The sequence below is a fragment of the Bactrocera dorsalis genome, chromosome 1, assembly GCF_023373825.1.
Source record: "Bactrocera dorsalis isolate Fly_Bdor chromosome 1, ASM2337382v1, whole genome shotgun sequence".
NCBI lineage: Eukaryota > Metazoa > Arthropoda > Insecta > Diptera > Tephritidae > Bactrocera > Bactrocera dorsalis.
The window spans coordinates 113,443,424-113,464,813 of NC_064303.1; the positions used below are offsets into that span (position 1 = coordinate 113,443,424).

The 21,390-nt window shown below is 34.2% G+C and overlaps 2 protein-coding genes across 6 annotated transcripts in view; both read right to left on the reverse strand.

Annotated features, from left to right (window-relative positions):
• Positions 1 to 974: 974 nt before the first annotated feature.
• LOC105229199 (cyclin-Y) lies at positions 975 to 5,584 on the reverse strand. Its single transcript, XM_011209315.4, has 3 exons — positions 5,253 to 5,584; positions 2,972 to 4,169; positions 975 to 2,905 (listed from the first exon to the last, which is right to left on the reverse strand). Exons 2-3 carry the CDS (start codon positions 3,708 to 3,710, stop codon positions 2,523 to 2,525), a joined length of 1,122 nt encoding a protein of 373 aa, XP_011207617.1. The 5' UTR covers positions 3,711 to 4,169; positions 5,253 to 5,584; the 3' UTR covers positions 975 to 2,522.
• Positions 5,585 to 10,597: 5,013 nt separating this feature from the next.
• LOC105229367 (dual specificity calcium/calmodulin-dependent 3',5'-cyclic nucleotide phosphodiesterase 1) overlaps positions 10,598 to 21,390 on the reverse strand; it is a 173,939-nt gene continuing 163,146 nt past the window's right edge. For all 5 annotated transcript variants that reach the window (XM_049461084.1, XM_049461085.1, XM_049461083.1 and 2 more), the window contains 3 exons: positions 15,232 to 15,481; positions 13,867 to 14,968; positions 10,598 to 11,875 (listed from right to left, as the gene is read on the reverse strand). In XM_049461084.1, the coding sequence (XP_049317041.1) occupies positions 11,820 to 11,875; positions 13,867 to 14,968; positions 15,232 to 15,481 (1,408 nt within the window). In that variant the 3' untranslated portion in view covers positions 10,598 to 11,819. The remainder of the gene's footprint in view (positions 11,876 to 13,866; positions 14,969 to 15,231; positions 15,482 to 21,390) is intronic.

Consider the following 21,390-nt stretch of genomic DNA (forward strand, 5'->3'; position numbering starts at 1 on the left):
AATGGGAAAAACAAATTACCCCCAGGGAAAAAAACGGTTTTTCCCCCTTTTGTCTTCCTTTTGCAATTTATTTCTTCCCTTATTCGACTTTCTTTTACGTTTGCACTTTTCAAACACACACCATTATCTTTGCATTCACACATTTGGTCATTTCTGATTGGTGGTTGGTTGATAAAGGTTATATGTATTGGAATCAGATATTATGAATGCAACACCCTACCGTCCCTGCCAATAAGAGATTCTTCGAACGTATAAGAAATGTTCGTCATGTGATTAATATATATAAATAAGACTTTGCTGATGTAAACTAAAAATATTACCGATATGCGATAGAAGCCTCGTACTTACTTGACAAGACTATAACTGTTTCTTAAAAATGGTAAATTTTGCTTGTTTTTGGTTTAACATTTTTTTGCAGTAAATCTACCAGTTTCTTCTTGTGAATAGCAACCGCAAATCCAATTCGATTACTTTTTATCGGCAATCAGTACAAAGAGGTGGCAACTCTAGGAGGAAACTAAAATTTGTAAGTTGCGTTTCCTCATCTAAAAACAAAGAAGCTTAACCTGGAAAGTAAATGTCAAACCAGAAATATGTCCGAAAGTTATTTTTTATTTAAAACGGTTTGTGTGGTGAAAAGTCTTCTGTCGAGTACTAGTCAACTAGCCAGCATTTGCGAATGTGTTTGTCGCTGGAACAACATCTAAAGTTTATTAAAAAAAGTCCCTTCAATCGTTTAACATTGCCAGGTATGAACTAATCTTAATGTACAAAAGTTGGGAACGGCTCCCAAGCATCATCCCATAGCAAGTTTCAGAAACGCCTTTAAAATTTGCATTCAAACAGGTGTATGTATGTATGTGTGTACGTACATTTTTGCTAATTTGAGTTACTTTTTTTATTATACTAATTTTTCATGACGATTTCTTCTAATATGGTGCGATTTTAGCAATATTCATAAACTTCCCATGGCATTATATCGAATTGTAGTCTTTATTGAAACATCGTTATGTGTAAAAGAAATACAAATTAAATGTTTTTCCATTTAAGTATTCGCATTGATATTTTGGTCTTTTTCTAATAATTTAATTTGTTATTGCATATCTTTCACTACATTCTACTTCAAAATAGATCTTTTGGTTATTTCTTTATCTCCTAGCATTTTCTGATGATTTAATTTTCGTTACCGTTATTATTAATGCGTTATATAGAAGTAAAACTTACATACATACATATATACTAAAAAGTTTCAAGTATTTTCCTTTGATGAATGTTGTTCGCTACTTTTAAAAGTACATATTTATAACTAATTATTACTAATTCATATATTAACGCTTATTAAACAAAATCGATTCGTTTTTTTACTTATAAAAGAGTATGTATTATTAAATACGTATGGAAAACTAAACTTTTAAGAGCAACTTCTATGAAACATTAACATCACAAAATTATTATTTTTTTTTTTGTTTATACAAAAATATAGAGTTTGTTGTGTTTAGCAGTGTTTTAGCGAGTGGTTGATGAGAGCGTTGTGAGCAACCAAAGTTTTATTAATTTGAAAATTTGTTAATATATAAAATTATAATTTAATGCAATTCCTTCATAGGATTTTTTTTCACTTATCGCCACTAAAGTTCGTTATAATAGCACAGTAACGAATTTTAAAACAAATGTATAACCTTTGATGATGAATATTATATTATTTTAATCGATTTTTCTTAGCATTAAAAGTATCTACATACGTTCCAGTGTTCTGAAGTTTTTTTTTTATCCATTTCATGTTATTTGGCCGCTGTATTTATTTATTTTTAAAATGTCAATATTATATACCAAAGTTCGCACCGCTTTTTTACACGTCCTCGAGTACGTAAGTGGCATGTAAAGTTTAATTTAAAAGCTACTCAAAACGGTCTTTAACGCTTAGCTTGCACAATTCGAGCATATAGAGGATATATAACATTATTGAAAAAGCCTGCTAGAGGTCGTTTTCGGAAGAGACATTGTACACATTGTTGGAGTTCAAGATTCGCTTCTTGGTAATGCATTCCTCTTAGTTGTATGACTTCTGCAGCAAATAAGTTATAATTATCTTCAGATGTATGCAATTATCTTCTCAATATGGATTAGATATTGCACAAATATCTAAAATGTCGAACGATTTCCATTTGATTTTTGACATTGGAATGCTTCCAACAGATACTACATCGATTAGATGGTCTTCAAATAATTTGGTAATATATTTGAAAAAACGAAAAAGTGTGCAAATTAGTGCGTATTAAAAGGTTGAAAATTATACACCAATAAGCCTTATATTTGCCATAACACTCCACGTCACATATTTGGTGACCGACATTAATATACTTCGGCCTTATTTCTTCCCAGTTCATAAGTTACAGGTTTATGGAGCAGACAAGTTGAAAATATGTGCGCTTCATATATATTAATATATATATTAATTTTGTTGCTGTACGTCAGTTTTACATCCAATTTTTTGTTTAATTGATCTAATATACTAGCGAAAATCACGAGAGTATAGCAACAGACCTTCGTGGTCCACCTTGGCTAATATTGTCCATAGAAGACCATTTCTTCATACCATTTTTTAAAGCTTCGGCTGTTACTTTATCTTGCATAACACGAGACATGGCTTCCAATTTCTGAGCACGTTCTTTAGAGAGTGGTTCAGTAGGGAAGGACAAATCATTCGCCTCGGCAAGCGTACGTAAATCAAAGTAATATTTGGCGTAGACGGATGAGGGTACATTTATATTGAATTGTAATAATTCAAGAAATTGACGTTCTAGTTCATTCATATCCTCCACAGTAATGTCTTTTAATATCTGACAATAATCCACATTCCACACTGCCTGGTCGTCCCAAACCTTGGAGGCGAGTAAAATGGCACCTGTATTAATAGAAAATATATAGGATTAGTTACAAAATCTCACATTTGATAATTCCTCAAACTTACCCAATACCATTCGCTTCCAATTGCACGGTGCCAAATCCAATTCTGCGTAAGTTAGCAAACGCTCGAGATAGACTAGTGTTATAATGGCACATTCGGCAGTCAATTGCGCTGCATTGAATAGAGTGCGTACGAACTTGTAAATTTGTCTATGCTCTGGATTATGTGAATCATAATCCTCAGGCACGGCATCGTGGGTCAACGGGTGTAGTTTCTCATCGAAAATGTCAAGCCGACGATCCGATTGTCGATTTTTAATGTGATAGTAAATTGCGAGTGAGACACATTTCACCGTATTTTTCAGATTCGGTTGTGACACAGTGCTATCATCCAAATAGATAGTAGAACAAGACGAGCTCTTTTTCAAGCCTCCACCAGTTGAATTCGCAGCTTGTTGGGCGATTTGGTGTTGTGAACGTTTTCGGGAAATTCCCCCATTTTCGACTTTGGAGCGTTCGAGAAACATGGTTGCGGCTGTGGGATCCACAGATGGATCCTCTTCGCCCTCAAGCGCTTCACGTTCCGAAATGTGTTGCAAATTATGAGGGTTGTCCAGTGTGCCAGCACTGTGATGAATAGCCGCCGTGGAAGCAGAAATGTGTCCATCCAGCTGATGTTGTGAAGATGAGATGTGATGACTGCTATGTACATGATGACGCTCCTCGTAAACGGGTGGAATTTCTTTAGATTTGCGATCGGATTGAGGACTCGCATAAGCGCAACAGGAGTTTTTGTTTCCCATGTTTCCACAACGTAATATGCAAGCTATTTAACTATAAAACGATTATGTGACTATATATCGTATGATATATAATGAATGAAAAGAGATCGATTGAATGCGAGGAAATATAAAATTGAGGCCGATAGAGTTACAAATCGCCTAAGCGGGCATCGAATCTATTAAATTAATCAATTTTAAATTTCAGTTCATACTTTTTTCGGAAATTGTTGACTAGTTGGGATATTTTCTATTTTATTCAACCACGTTAAGTATGGTTGTTTTTCATCAATATTTGGCATACATGTAAACGATGATTTGTTTAGCGAAATAGCTAATGATGGAGATTGGTTTCATCTGTATATAATGAAACTTTAAATATTGATTTCTAATATTACACAAACACTTATTTCTTTCCTCAATATTTGGCACATTTATATATATAGCTGCATATTTGCTGATAACCGAGCTCCCTTTCTGAATCTGAAAATAGGATATAATACATGTACAATTATAAATTTTCATTTTTAATTAAGTTAAGGCAGCAATGGAAGCTAACAATTATGAAAAGATTGCGCTAGAAAAACAAATATTTACCACCGAAGAGTTTCTTCTCTTGCTTACGTCCGTAATTACAAAAAGCCGGCAAATGTAAATGCCTGCTTACTTATCAATACATATGCATACACGTTTGTGTGCATATCAATTACTGAACAACGACAATTAGACCGTATTTACCAAGCAAAAATATTGCTTTCATTTATTTCCTATAACTGTGCTTTTGGTGTAGATTATTATTTTTTTAATAATACGAGTATATATGATGTTGTGACTAAGAAGCTGTTAAGAGTTATTGAAGAAATCAAAATAATGAGTATTTACTCAAAGTTAACTGTTAATTGCGTAGGCGTGTAGCTAAACAGATCATAGTTAAGAAATTGAAAACCTATGTGTTCGTTCCCAAACTAACCGGATTCACGTACATATGTATAAATAAATGCACGTAGCTGCCACAAAAACTATTTCAGAAATTGCTAAGATCTTGTACGAACTAGACCAGTAACCCGTAAATTTGCGTTTACTTGAAATTTTGCTTACATACATAGATATATGAATAATTATTTGCGTATGTAGCTCACCTTTCGACATCATAACAGATTAAGATAAGAGTATAATTAATGAAACGACTCATGATTGTTAGGAGCTTTATAAAAATTTTGACATAATCTACGTTAGCTACATTATTATGAAGAGAAACTGGTTGGAGTCTGCGAATACACGAAATTCTAATTTAAAATTATTTAGTTCCTAGGATTTCTTGCTTTGTAGCCTGCAATTAGTAGAATAATACTACTACATAGTTTCTACAATTGGACTTGGTTTCTATATTAACACTAGGATACTGAATATGAATGGACAGGCGGTGGGCGAATTGCTTGCAGATTTTGGCATTTTCCAGCTAGTTTATTCACTTATAGCACACAGTTTATCAACCTTCCAATCCATACATAACAATTTATGTACTGATTCATAGCTATTTTGTTGATTCATAGTTTTTTCACTTACAAATTTATTTATTTTGCAGTTTGCGGTTCCTTTGTCCGTTTGACACCTTGTGAAGACGTTTGGTGTGGCTCTTTCGTAGTATTTGTTGTTGCGGTTGCACAAACTGCAATTCGTCTGTTGAAAAACTATCTATAACATCTTTGAATTTTTACATTTTAATATTGCAACACTTTAGTTCATCTCAAACTGAAGATGTTAAAACCGCACTGGACCGAGTATTTCTATCAAAAAATAAATAGAATTTTATTTTTCTCACAGAAGTTGCGGTTTTTGTGATTTTTCGGTATTTCGTTTATCGGCTTGACCAGTGTGCTCGTGTGCATAGCGCATGGTTGTATTTCAATAGTCGTTATATAAAGTACCCGAAAGTAGGAAATAATACAAAGTGTAGAAAAATTTATAAACAAAAATTATTATGGAAGTGTGCAAGCAGTTGCAAGGTTTCGTTTATAGTTTTTATGCAGCGATAATCAAGATTTATGGCTGTGTTTGTAAATATGAACGCGACAATCAATTTTAGCGAGTAAGGCACAATGTTTAAGTAAATGCTCTCAAATGCAACCTTGCCATTAACAGCTGATAGAGTATTGCAAAATGATTATTTAAATAGGTTGCCAGATTGTTGCGAGTATAAGCGCTCTTTTCAATTCTATACAACGATAGTTTGTTGTGCATTTTAAGTGCTGTTTTCTAAATGTCTGTTTAGTAGCCATCTGTTTCTCAGGTTGTTAATAAAAATTATTTACTTCCTTTCAAAACATATATTTCAAAATATAGCCAGTTTCTTCATTATTTTCACTAATTTTTGAACAGTTGAACCTTTTTTTAACTTCTCCGAATTTAATTTTTTTTTATTAAATGAAGCTTAAAATCTCTCCTTTCCAACACTATATGGTATGACAAGATGTGATTGGCAGCACTGGAGATATACGACTGCAACGACATCTATTGACAAAATACGAAAAGACTTTTTCGACTACCCATTATTTGCTGTTTTATTTATTAATATAAACATAAAAAAGAAATAAGCTAAAGTTTGTTTAGAAATACGAATTATTATACTTACCACTTCACAACTAGTTTATACTATAAAGTATAACAAATAAGAGACGTCGGTTTTAAAGTTTCATTATTTGTATTTAATAATATTCCTCATATGTATAGCATTATTTACTTGTTGTCTTACTATAAATTAAATAATGTAATAAATTACATCTTGTATGTATTCATCAAATCGACATAATCAACATTATTAAGGTTTAGAGTGTACTTAAAAAGGTCAGTGCCTTCAGACGAAGTTAATATTGGCTTTAATTTTAAATATAAAAGCACTTTATTTAGGTAACAAAACTACAATGAAGTTATCCCAGTTTGTGTAATTAGTGTGAGTAGAAAAAAATTCTACTTTATTTAGCAGTAAACCTTGCTTGAGTTCAATTAATTAAATGGTTCAAAAAGAAAGGAAAACTTGCTAAAACTATTTACAGTTGATTTTTTGTTAATAACTATGTATATAAATTTGAATGTCTGCATTTTATTGTGGAGATTTTAAATGGATGTAATTTGGTATTCATATTTTTTATGCTCTTTCCATCACTGAAATATGCGCTTCAAGGAAGCTTTTATTTATTTATTTATTTTTTTTTTTTAATATTTTTATATGTATGTATGTGCATTGTTCTGATTATTTAATATATTATTTATCAAGCAGCTAAATCGTAAAACTAATTATTTACCTTAAATGATTGCTTTCTTTCCATGTATGCTTTCCCGTTTTGCCATAACGTTTGCAGCCACGACAATTCTACTATGAGTAACTAACCTCAAAAGTTTCGAACTTTATAGGGTTCTCGTTTGAGTAAATAATCTACATTTGCTAAATGTTCTAATGACTAAACTTGCACTTTGTTACTTTGCATTAAATTCTATTTTCGATTTTTTTAAATACACTTATAACTTTGCCTTCCTTGCAACACGATGCCAACAATTTATTTACACAACAAACACGTTTAAACGCAATTCCCATTTTTCTCATTCATAAATGTATACTTGCATTGCTGATTTTTCAAAACTTGCAGTCGGCAAATTCTAAATTTTTTTAAGTGCAGCAAAGTAGACATTGTTTTTGTAATTAATAAATTTTCGCAAGTACTTAAGTAGACACCTATGTTTGTATTTGCTATGGTGGCTTTGGGGTTTCATTACAAATATTTTCTTATGTAGTCGAGTATTTGCTCATTGGCTATTTGTACAATTTACAAGAAAGGTGCAGTTGATAGTAGATAAACTAAGTGAGACGTGGTTGCACAGTGTAATAGAGGCACTGAATGGGTAGTTTATTGAAAGACAGTGCAAGAAAAATATAATAAAGTAAATATTTGTAACGGTGTTATAAAGAGTTAAGTGTATAAGGAACTAGCGCCAGCGATCTAACTGCAAGTGCAGCGGATCGACAAAGAGATGCTAAAAATTGGGAAGTAATGAAAGAGTTAAGCCAAGAGGCTACAGCTATATAGAAGTATATAATAATTCACTGCTTCCTCTCTTCTTTTTTTTTCTATTCACTTATCTCACTTGACATAATGTGAGAGCTGGAACTACGTTGGTTATGTGATCTCGAAAAGGGCAGCAAAATCTAATTTTTTTCCTCTTTTTGAGAAAGTCAAGATCATTGATTATTTCCATAATTATTCCAGTCGGCTGAAGTGACAAATATACACAGACAAGGGACAATAGTCAAAACAGGCGCTCCGAGGTTCAACATAACCATATTAAGACTTCCAAAAATTAAAATGTGATTTCCACTAATTTTTTGCATTATAATAGTGATCTTCAACTTATTCTGTTTTAAGCAAAAGGTAATTGAAAGTCTTGCAGTTTTTGGAAAAAGTATCAGACAGATACTATAATAAGCGTGGAAGGAAAATTTTTTTCGGATTTTTGGTATTTTCCCGGCATTGCTCAATAAATTAGGTGTCCAATGTCTGACAACTACTCAGAGCTCCGCCTCAAAATTCTGTTGCTTGGAATTTCTGCTTGTAACTGCTAATTTTATGCACATAGGTGTATATAAATATTTTCAGTTTTAACAAATACATGCGCGTACGTATGTATGCACATTTATTATAATTTATGCATTATTAATTAGGCTTTTTTGTTGATTACTGTACATAATTTATTAAAGTTTTTGCATCATGGACGTGTTTAATTTCGAATTTCACAAAAATTGTACATTTACAAGATCTTTGCTATTTGGTTTTTAAGTGTGTAAGGATTTGCTGCATTTTCAAGCTTAACGGCATTTTTGCTGTAATAATGTTTGGCTAGAAATTGAAATGTTGCAAATTGCGCGCTGAATTTAATTTACGCAGGAACACATACAATTTTCACGTCATATTCCTTCAAATTATTATTATTATTTTTGTTTTTTTTCTCATTTATGTACCTTTCCCTTTATATCTACAACATTATGCGCTTTAAATTATAACATGAGTGTACTTTTGTAATTTTACATTTTTGCTTTAAATACTTTTGTAAAGTTTATACATACATGTCTGCACCACACGCACACATATAAAGTCAAGGGCGTTATATTTGTCTATGCATAATTTTCACAAAATCTACATAGGTCAACCCTAATGCTTGGTAAGATCGCTATTGCAAGCATGCCCGCGCGGTATGACGGTTCTAAATCCAATAGAGGCGCACAAGTTTGGTGCCCATGCCGCCTCGTTACTGGGTCGACCTATGTAAATGCACATAAATAGTTATATATGTATGTATAAGCGTTGATATACTTAATTGAGTACAAGTAAATGTGTACTTGTATGTTGTTGTGTGTGTGTACTCACAATGCAGCATATATTTATACTATTTATTCAGTATATTATTTACTACCTTAATAAAGCTATGATCCCAATTTCAGCTGATAATATAGGCCAACCGGCTAAGTGTAGTTACCATTGCTCTCTACCGCCAGCGCTTAGCTTTCGTTTAGTTTTGCTCTCACACAATTCACGGTTACAACGAGAGCTGAATCAGATTTAATGCTCGTCACCGTCAAAGAGCAATGGTAATCCTTATACGTTGTGGTCCCGTTATCAGACATTTGAAAACTTTTAACCAAAATTATCTTCTAGTTTCTCATTGCATTTGGAAACAATGTAACGGAAAATAAGAAGACAAAGAGTAAACAAAACGTACGACAATCAAACAATTACTTAATAATTATTCAACAGACAACAAAAGTGTCGCGTATAAAAATAAATTCACCATTTACACACACACACACATCCAGTTAACGTATGTATGTATGACTGTTTGCTTGCCATTACTATAAACAATGCAGTTATAACAGGCTCCTATATGCAGCTTATGCGTATGTATGTATGTATATGTTTTGTAGTATATACGAGTATTACTCGGTAGTCGTGTAGGTATATACAAAAGTTAGCTTATCCGTTAGTTATGTATGTATAGTGGTTGCGTGTTTAAGTAGCACAAGTAAAAAACACGAGTAGACTATAGTTGCTAGCATAGTATTATGTAAGTAGTGTAGAGCAGCAGTTAGGCTACACAAGCACGCGGCTGCAGGGAGTTGCATTAGAAAACTTGAAATCAGGAATTACAGGCAAGGCGTTTATACTTTTCAGGTTATAAACATGTTTGGTACATATGTATACATAAATATTGTAGTGTTTGCAATTACGTTTTTTGTTTGGAAATATTTGTTTGTTTTGTTGTTGGAAATTAAGCTTTCAAAAAAAATATTTTTTTTTTCAAAATTGTAAGAAATAAAGTTTTCCAAAAAATGTATTTTATTAAATTTTTTTTTTATTAAATTATGTAAATTAAATTGTCAAAAAAATATATTTTTTTTTCAAAATATTGTTAGAAGTTAAGTTTTCAAAAAAACATTTTTTTCAAAATATTGTTAGAAGTTAAGTTTTCCAACAAAAAAAATATGATTTTCAAAATATTGTAGGAAATTAAAATTTCCAAAAAAATATTTTTTTCAAAATATTGTAAGAAATTAAGTTTTCAACAAAAAAGTAGTTTTTTCAAAATATTGTTGAAAATTAAATTTTTCAAAAAAAATATTTTCAAAATATTATAGGAAATTAAATTCTCCAAAATAATATTTTTTTCAAACATTGTTCAAAATTAAGTTTTCTAAAAAAATTTTTTCTTCAAAATTAATATAAAATTAAATTAATTAACTAAAAGAAAATTTGTTAATTTATTTCCTTGCAACAATAACAACAATTATGAGTCTTTAAATATGCTACAAACGACTAAAATGTATTAGAACTAGAAACAAATTGGAATTTAAAAATCGAATTGCGTATTTTTCCATTAAATTTTATTTGTAACAATTATTAAGTACTTAAAAATAAGTTTGTGTACTGCCATAACTAAAACAAAAAAAATATGACTAACAATACTTTTTAATTAATTAATTAAATTAAAGTAAATTAATTAATTATTTAAATTAAATTAATTATTTAAATTAAACCTTTAATTAAGCTCCACACTCAATTTACATTACACACAACTTTTAACAAACTGCTGTTTGTGCAGTTTTGAAATTATAAACATTTTTATGGCGCTCGCGCATACTTACATACATATGTACAAGTGGTATACAACAGTTATAGTCTCCAACTACTTTTTCTTTACTTAATTTCCATTTCATATATTTTTAGTTGTGTTTTTTGCTTTGCACATTACTTCGTTCTTGTACACTGTATTCACTTCTTGGCTGCTACAATGCTGTTTACATTGCCACATTTTGAAAATTGCATTTTTGCAGCTAATATTTCTGTTTACATTTAGGGCTGTATGTTTATGTATGTGTGCATGCTTATAAATATTTATTATTATTGCTGATTGATTGAGTTTGTTCAAACACACTTTTTGCTTCACAAGCTGTATTTATTTGCCACGATCATTAACGGTAATGTCAATAAAAGTGTACAATTCTGTTTGTGTTCATAAAAAGCCTGCCGTGGGCATAATGTTCAATCAAAACTCATAACTTTTTCACATCATTTTTTCGTTATCATACTTTTTCTAAACTAAATTAATGTAAATTACACTTTTTTGTAATATTTTGTATTTGTTTTTGTATTTATTTGTAATAAAGTACTTTGCCGCAGACATTTTCGCTTTTTTTATGTACAAAGCTGCTAATAATTAAATTTTATTATAACATAAACTTAACAGTAATTTTGACTTATTGAAGCATATTTAGAAAAAAATAACTCTATTGTAATTGTTTGTATGCCCGCAACACAACAATCGTACGAATTCATGGTAGACACACATTATTACGGTGTATACCTACAAAATAATCATTTTTTATAAACAAAACGAGTTAATTAATTTTTATATGTACATAGAATATGTATGTATATATGTAGTTTTTGCATTTTTGCATTTATCTGCAATAGTTTTTTTCTTCTACTTTTCTACACATGTTAGTCTCTATTCAGTTCCAATATGTGGTGTTGCCCTTACTTAAATCAACTGTTATTACTCAGACTTGCGCTGCCAGCCGTGTGTTGTTTATTCCTCACTTTCGCCCTCCTTTTGTTGAGCTTTTTCATTGCGAGCAGCCTCCTCTGTTCGGGAAGAAAAAATAGTAAAATTTACATTAATAGCATTAAGCAAATTGATTGCGTCGCACATGCCATAAACAGTCACACCGAATTTGCACTCAGAGACCACACGGCGTATACGTAACAAATTTTCAAGTACGAAACAGTCGTGTGTAATGACATGTTCTAACATGTTCATATGAATTGAGTAATTCCAATTCATCGCATGCGTTATCATATTTCTTATAAAATAATATGGATGTGTACTAATTAACGGTAATCGGCAAACAACAAAAGTAACTTCTGAGCAAATCAACATTGCCATTTCGCCCTCCGCACGCATGTTCTGCAACTGTCAGTTGTTGTGAGAGTTGACGAGTATGCTGGGCGAATTGCGGTTTTGAACAGCAATAAACACGCAACTCCTCCCCACCCCGTCCCACGTTGGCCAGTCTTTTCGCAGATAAATTCCGTTTACAAGCTTACCAAATGTAATTGCCCCGCAGCAGTGATTTGTTTGCGAAAATGGGGAAACCACTTGTGACATGAGCAAATTGGTGCGCCAATTAGGTGAAATTGTAATCATCTACATATATTGCTGCTGCGTGGGTGTATGTGCGCGCTGGTAATTCGTATATACACACATTTATATACACATGTATTTATGTACATATGTGCACACATACATACATATGTATGTATATGTTTGTATGTGAATGTGTATGTGGAAGGTAGTTCACTTTTGGAACTTGTCAGCTTTATGGGTCTGTGAAAATTGGCAGGGAATTGTTATGCAAATGGATAAGCAGACTTTTTGGTTGCGCTCAACCGATACTTTGCCAGGCGGCTGCCTGCAGTGAATTTCATTAGCAAATTCGAAAATATACTCCCAGGCGAACGAACTTTCCTTTTCTGTTGTGTGAGGAAGAATTGTCTGTGTTCACTTTCTATTGCTCTGGAGAATTGGAGGCGAATTTCAGCAATTTCTAAAAATGGCTCAGAATAAACAAGAAGCTGCATGGGGTTGGGTAACAAGCCGTTAAAAATTTCATTGTGCACTTTGGAATAATAAATGGAAATGGAGTTAAATGGGAATTACATATTTGAAAATATTAATTCGTACATATGTAGTTCAAAGAGAAGGATAGAAATATATGTATATGTATGCCACTGTTTGGGTTAGGGAGGCGCAGGTTGGCGATTGCCAAATTGACTTTAGTACTTATCTTTTTGACAACAAAACTAACTCTATCGAATTGTGAAGGTTTAAGTATGTGACATTTTCTAGAGACTTCGAAGTGCATGCTATATACACAGGAAGAAGAAACCACGCAAGACACTATAAGGAATCGGTTAAAAACTATTATCAATCTCTACGATGAAGAAAATAAGGGTTCCCAAGCATTACATATTTCTAAATTTTGACTATAGAGAAAAAAACCGACTTTAGCCGAAATTTAAATTTAAGAAAGGCTCTTAAATTATGAAAGAGAAACTGCTGGAATCCATTATTAATGCATTTTTTCTCGCCATCGGCTATATAAAAACTAAATGAAAGCGTAGCTCGCAAATATTTATTAATTAGCTAATGAAGTCGATAAATTTGTGGGCAACAACAGTCGGTGAAGGTCAGTCGCTGTTTAAGTACGCCAAATTGCGTTTCGGGTAACAGTGTCGCGGCAGCGGTTGAAGGGTTGGAGGTCAAACGCTTAATTGAATTTCAATTAATGAACATTTTTGGCAACTTACGCGCAATAGTACACATAACGTGCGTGCGAAATTTAGCGCAAAGGGCAACAACAAAAACGTCAAAAAAAGTAGATTGGTTCCAAGAATTTAGTAAGGTCTTCTTGGAAGCATGCGATTAAGCTGAATTTTCATAAGTAAATGGAAATATAGAGAGAGGGTAAAGAACTGTAAGGGAGATGGGGCTGGGGCTGTACATGAAAATATTAATTTTTTAGCAATTTTATGCACTCCGGCATTTTTAACGACCAACAATCAGTTGTACTCACCTTTTAGCGATTGCTCTTTCCAGATTTTCTTATTATCATTTAGACAGGTGAGCCAGGGTTTTCGTATGCTGAACTTCGGTTTTGTACCCGCCGCCTTGGCATTACTGTCTTCTTGTTGCGAAGACGTGGTTGAACTAGCGTCACCGTCGGTCTTATTGCGAGGGCTTGCAGCCGCGCCATCCACTGGCGCATCACCAGCATCAATACTCGCATTCGACGTCTTACACATGGGCGCCAACGGAGTCAACACATATTCCAGCATATCGGACATTACCGACAAACTGGGATCCACAATAAAATCAATAAAACCGATTTGTGACTCTGGGAATAGTATGTTGTTGCGATCACACATGGGACTGAATGGCAGACCGAGCTCGCGTTCCAAATCTCCCTGCCGAAAGAATTCCTCGAACAACAGCATCGTCCAGCGATGGTGGAGATTCCAACGTTTAGCCGGATGCGAGATATCACAACAGTGCAGCACCAATGCCATTGCCTTGGACTTGTCCACCGACGCCTCATTTAAGGTGAGCAAATTTCGCATGTTCTTCAGCTGCTGGAAATGGAAGGACATATCGGTGGCCAGCACCATGTCAATAATGAGTGTGCGAAACTCGCGAAACTCTTCGCGCGACAGATTAACCAATATATTGCAATCGTCCTCCTTGAGCAAGCGAAAAGCGGCACTCACATGATGATTCTCCAATACGGCGCGATCATTGTAGAGTAGTGCCTTTTCGGAACCGGACATGACGTGAAAGTTGTTGGTCGTGCCGGTATGTTCGAAGTCGTGTATGAGAGCGGCAAGTAATGTGGCGAATATTTCCAAATCGGTCAACCAATTCATGAGTCCGGTCTGACAGAGCACATAATGCGTCGTTTGGGTAACATCGGCCGCGTGTATGTTGTTGTGATATGGATTGCGATAGCGACAATAGCCCTCTTCGACGCGATTCAAAAATATTTCCAATGTGGCAGGCGCTATCTTGAATTTGTGTATGATGCCGTAGCGATTGAGCAAATCGTAGCTGAGGTATTTGATCGGCTGGCCACCGGCGGCCTCCGCCAGGGCGAACACGTCAAATGACCAGTCGTCCAAGTTCTAGAATTGAAAAGTTACAAAGATAAATAATTATGTCAGAAATATATAGTCTTTTGTAATAAAGAGTTATGGTGCCATTAGTCTAAATCTGCGCGAAAGGCGGACGAAGCTCGTCTTTTCAGTTCGGTATAACATTAATATGTCTTTCCCTTGTGTTGTTAAGAACATCGAGGGTTCGAGTTTTACAAATATTTCTCATCGCTTGTTTAGCTTTTCTTATAGCTCGATAAATTGTCATATACCCCACGAATTTTGACACTTACCTTGAGTATTTGGACCACTTCTGGCGGAAATTGCATGAGCGCCGTACGCGACACACTGCGGTATATTCGGTCCACAAATATACCGGCGCGTATGGCGTGGGCGACAGTACGGAATTTCGGCTTTTCATCGGTTCGCCTGCGTGTGGTCGCCGATTGCCGCGTGAACGTCGAGGCCAACCACTCGCGCACCTCGGGTGGCACAGCATCCGGTTGCACCTCGGATAGTTCATCATCTTCGTCGGCGAGGCGTCTATTTATTGGTGAAAATGGACGAGTTGGTAGGATTGTTTAAAGGTAACGGGATTGTGGGGGTTAAAATGGAGGAAGAGAGAGAATACCAAAAATGTATTATTATTTGAATTCGCAATTCTCTTTCGCTAAAAGCATAAGTAAACCAAAACAATACAAATCTTTTTACAATTTTTAATTTGATTCAAGTTAATACATAATATAAAAACAACAATGAAATCATACTCTTTCATAAAAAAACAAAAGCGCCACTTCTCAAGTGAAGTTACAAACCAAAGAAAATTCAACAAATTTCATTGCTTGCGGCATTCGCAAATAAAAAATTGCCAAAACAAATAGTTTGCAACGCGGCGCTAAAACTGAAAAGTTGCTAAAGTTTTGTACTTCTTTCGCTTTCGTGTTTGTGTTAATTCGGGTTCACTGTTTGTATGCTAGCTTTGTTGCAGAGTTTGAGAGAGAGAGTGAGTGTGTGGCAACTGTGGGCGGTGAACGGCTCAAATGAGTACGTGTAGTAAGTAAGTAGCGGAGGCGAACTGAAACGGAAGTGAAAGTGCGAAAATGCGAAAATAGTTTGCAAACAAAAAATCTGTGTGTTTTGAGCTTAATTTTAGCAGCTTGTTCTTAGATTTTGGTTGGAGTACATTTCGCGGCAACCAACACAGTTAAAGCCAAAGCAGTTAGTGAGAGCGTGAGAAGTCACGAAGTACACTGAAAACACAGCACAGTTAACATATAACAGAAATGATGACAAAGTGTTGAAGAAAATCAGAAAAAAACCAAAAACCAAAAACAAATACAAAACAACTCCGAATTTCTCAAATAGTAAAGCAATTAGTAAACAATTTAGGTATTACAGTTGTAAGTATATATGTAAATAAAGTATCGAGTTTTTTACAGTGTAGCTAGAGAGTGTTAAGATTTTAATAGTTGAATTGAAGTGTGTGCGTGAGAGTCTGTATGTACAGCCTTTGTGGTGGACTAAAATTAATTACATTTCATTAAGACAATATGACTATATATGTATGTACATATGTGAGCATATATATATATGTATGTATTTTTCATGTGTATGCACTTGTATATATGTATGAGTGAGTCCTTTATTACATATGTGTGCAGCAAGCATGTTCAAGTGGCATATATACATATGTACAGTGTTAAATACTTGAGTTACATGTATGCTTTAAGGCTTCGGAATATTAAAAATAAAAATTAATTGCAATATTTACATATTTGGCGTGAATTTGAAAGAAAAATAAGTATATTTTTTGTTTTAATTGTGTGAAATAATTGTTTAAAAACACAGTTGTGTGTTTTTCTCTTGTCTTCACATACACAAACTATTTTACACTACTATATCTTTCCATTTTAAATTACAACTACACAACGCTACTACTACACACAAGTGTATGTGTTTAGTGTGTGTTATCTGGCTATCAAATGCGTGCAAAAGCCAAATTGGTTTCATTTATCCTCGCTTAACATCATCGCTTGTGCTAGTGTGTGTGTTAAACATGAAAATAATATTGTGAAACTAAAGATTTCACATTCAATATATTTGTATTTCTTATTATAACTCTTTACTCAGTTTCATTTGCCGATATGTAATTCAATTCACTTCACTACTGAACCAGCAACATTCCTGTGTTCCTAAAGAACGTGTGTACATGCACAAATATTTATTATTTCTTTTGTAGTTTCAACAATATTCTAACAAATAATGGCATATTAAGGAAAATATGCATAATACAGATTTATAGCCTTAAGAGGGCACCTAGTGTGAGTTTAAAAAAAACTTTTTTTTTGTTTTTATCACAATTCGATAGTTCATACCTTCAAATATGGCATGCTAAAATTTCAAAGGAATGTCTCAAATAGTTTTTTAGTTACAGTCATTTCAAGGGTAGCTGCACGGTTCAATCAGCTTCATCAGCTTAATTTTAAACGGGCTTTTTTTTTCAAAAAAGCATTGTTGCATTAGAGTTGCATGGGTTTACGGGTTTCAAAAACTTGATTTTTTTATTGCCTTATTAAATTTTAAAATACCTCTAGAATATTGTTCTAAATTTTCAACTTGATCCTAGTAATAGTTTCGAAGACACAACCCTGAGGGCTTGAACAAGATTTTGGCAGGTAAAAAATTTTCAAAATTTTGGGTTAATTCCAAATTTTTTTAAACGCCGCCTTATTGTCAATTTTGGTTATTTTTTGGAAAATATCTTCTTTTTTTAGGTTTCATACACATTGCAGGCCGGAATCTCTGCAGCAGCGAAGCAGACTTTTTTTCAAAAATTTCACTGCGTATTTTTGAAACATGTATAAATATATCCTGGAAATTTCAAAACAATCGATAAGAATTCTTTTTATTAGGCTGGGCCCCTTAAACGATAGTTCAAACAGCACAGTTCCTTTTAGACCAAATAAGTTGTTCGAAATATTTTGTTGTTGTTTTTGTTGTAGCGGCAGAAATCTGCCGAGTCGACCGTGGTTGGCCGGATAAATACCCAGGTCCCTTCCAGTTACGTAGACCCGTCTGTTGTGGGAAAGGCTTTGCAGCATTTTCTCTGCTTTGGCTTACATTGCAACACAACAAACTTCAAAGTACCTAATTCTTACTTTCATTTATTTTTCTAACTTTCGCGTTAAATTTTCTAAACCCAGCTTTAACGTAAGTAACAAGTCTTCACTTTAAATTCTGTGCGTTTTTGAATTAGGAAACCAAAACCTTTTGCCACACGTACAAAACTTCTGCAGGTTACGCTCAGATTTACTTATGCACACGAAACTTTGCATCAAAAGATTTGCACAGCTTAACGGTGAAATTGAAACTTAACAGCTTTTCATGCATAGTGCGATGCCGTTAAGTTAAAAGTTTCTGCGTTGCACGAAAGTTTAAGCCGTTATAAATTGTGTGGCTCATTTCGCCAACTGATTTTGCAGTATCGAAGTTTTGCGAAAATTATTTGAGAGTGTCCAAAATTTAGTTTTCCGTGAATTTGACAAATTTTGATAACTCAAAATGAGAAAAAATAAAAGCACAGCATATTTACGATACCATATATAATATATAACAAATAACAATTATATACAAACATATATACTGAAACAAGCAATACAGATATTTCGCTGGACATAGAGAGCTCCCTAATTCAAATTCATCACCACAAGTCGCACTTAAGCAATTAAGAAAAATAATAATAAAGCTGGTTTATTAGAATAATGGCGAATGTCGCACAGCATAAAAGACGCTTGATAGTTCACTCGAACTTCTTCGGAAGATTATTGAGCCAACTCATATGAATGACAAAATCTTAAGAGAAGCTATTTCCTAGCAGAAATATTATAACTTGAAATGTTGTGACCAAGTATTGAACCCGCACCCCGAACAATGGCAGCCATATCGTAACTAATTCGGCTCTTTCACACACAAACACACCGGATTTACTACCAAGACATTATGCACATAATATTTCGCCAACGAATTCCTCAACCTCGTTATGTAATGAAATATAATGGCTTATTATGACTGAACATAAACTCAAATTAAATCAAAAACATAACCGAAGTAATGTCTTTACAAGCAAAATGGGAATTTTTCGGCGCTTATTGCGCTCACCCGCTTAACTGCGGATTTGATGGGCACATTTACTATTTCATTAATGTCAACCTTTGTCAATGTACGAGTATGTGTAACAATGGAGCAACAAGAGCGAGCAGTCGGATGGCCAAACGCCTAAAAGCAGGCAGTAGAAATGAGCATTTTGTTGACAGCTTTCAACTGCAGCGTTGACAACTGATGTGGCTCCCGATTCGCATACGGAATTTCATTACTGTGCAGTACCTTTGATGCCGACAAGTAGCCCGGGCGATGGATAATGAGTGACTGAACGTCTTTTGAGTATTCAAAGCCCGTTATATTTAGACAGTCGCTTTGTTTCGTTGTTGAAAGTCAGTACTACAAGAATGTCATTATGAAGTGGAGAACATATTGGAGTTCCTATGTTAAACAATATTTAAAGTTTGGTAGTCATTTCAGTAGCAGCACTGTTGCTCACTTATTGCTTTAATGGCAAGTAAACCCTTCGGCTCCAGCGCCAGCTGCAGGGCTTTTAGAGTCAGTACGTGATGAAAGTCTTAAGATATTAAATTGACGTTTATACTAACAATTGGAGAGTTCGAAGAGTGTATTTCCAGGAAGCCTTCAAAATCTGTATTAGTCTTTGATGCCAATGGGCAATGTACTATATATTATTCAATCACTTAATCTGTGGCCATAGGTAAAGGTATGTGTATATACAATATTTTATATCGGTTCGTTTTAGAGTTACCAGAGACAGCTTCGTTAGAAATTAAAAAATAATTTTAGAGTGGGTTTCTGAACGCAGAATTAAAAATCATCGATTTTGTTGCCTGGAGCATGTATCCATTTGGTCCAATAATAATACCCCTTTCCAGATCAAGCTGTCTGAATATGACAATTTTGACATATATTTGACTGATAAGAAATTATTGTTTAGGCGCTGAACCAAAACAACCGAAAATGCGCATAAGATCAGTTGAAGCTAGGCCACGAAGAGCAAATAGAGCAACTGGCAATTCAACACGAGTTGTTTCCCACGAGCAAAAAATTTGCCGTGTTGTTGCATACAATTTGGGTTTCACAAAAGTCTAACATTTTTATTCTCCAGGAGCTTGTGAAAATTTGCCAGCTGCAGCAGCTAAAATCCACAAAACTGCGCCGAACGACCCCTCGGGTGCATATTCCACACATAAGCTGAAGCTTGTGTGAAATGTTGTTACGCTTTTCTTCTAATAAAGCTGCCACTTTGTGTTGTTTACTCTGCTTCTTTTGCAACGCTTACTTACTTTTGTTACTTTTGTGTGGCTGGCTGAAAAACTTTTCATCACGACTCCAAAGATTTCGGACTTTTTGTATTTGTAACAAGTAAATTACGGTTCTGGTTCAGACAAATTTGCCAAAGTTCGTCCGAGTGGCAACTTGGCTGCAGTACGCGACATGCACAGTTGACCGTGGTAGGTGTCTACATAGACTGGCATGGAACTTTTTCTCCGTTTTTGCGCATTTCAATTTCGGTTGTGTTATTTTTTGGGCTTTTTGACTGGTGGTGGCACAAAAGTCAAACTATTAGTTTTCGCTTGTAAAAAGTTTGCTTTTCCCAAACGCTCACGGCAATAACTTCTTCACTGGAGTTTCGTTGTACATGCTTTGTTGGCAGTTTTTTGTTTCTTTTTTGTTTTGTTTTTTGTTTACTACCAACTTTGGCACTCGTATGTGTGAATGGCTCGGTTTGAGGCCCTTAACGGCGAGCATAACTACGATGTAATTTAGCTAAAACCATTTGCGCAAATTTGTTGAACTCGTTATTGTTGATGGTGGGGCATCGGTTGCTGGTCGCTGGTTGTTGCTAAATTGCAAGTTGTTATGAAGCTTGTTTATGAAGCTTTATGGGGTTATAATGTGTTGGTATGAATACAAATTGCTCCAACAACGCGACTCTTAGCACCTTCTATGGTTTAGGGTCCGAAGGCTGTGCGCTACTGGTTGTTGTTGTTGTTTAAATGTGAAATACTGCGAGAATTAGGAAAATTATGCGAAAATTGCTCTGGTGCTTATATATTTTTACAGTTATTTATTGTATGAAAAGTGGACCTTTGAGAGTAGCAAATTTATTTATACGTGTTAGGGAAATGTTTGGCACCTCGGAAGCTCGTTCGAACGTTGCAGGAAGCAGTAACATAATGTTTGATTTCATTTACTTAACTGCCGCGATAACTCAGTTGCTTTACTTTTGTTTGTATGACTTCAAGTTACTTTTTGGATACAACTTAAAAAAAGTTTTTTATTTATTTTTTTTTTTTACTCTTCATGAGATTTAGAACTCTAGTCGC

What these genes read in the sequence shown, in the direction of transcription:
- LOC105229199 (XM_011209315.4), bottom strand. Translation starts at nt 3,710, where the DNA reads ATGGGAAACAAAAACTCCTGTTGCGCTTATGCGAGTCCTCAATCCGAT. An exon ending in TTGGAAGCGAATGGTATTGG is followed by an intron (nt 2,906 to 2,971) that starts GTAAGTTTGAGG and finishes CTATTAATACAG; the next exon opens with GTGCCATTTTACTCGCCTCC.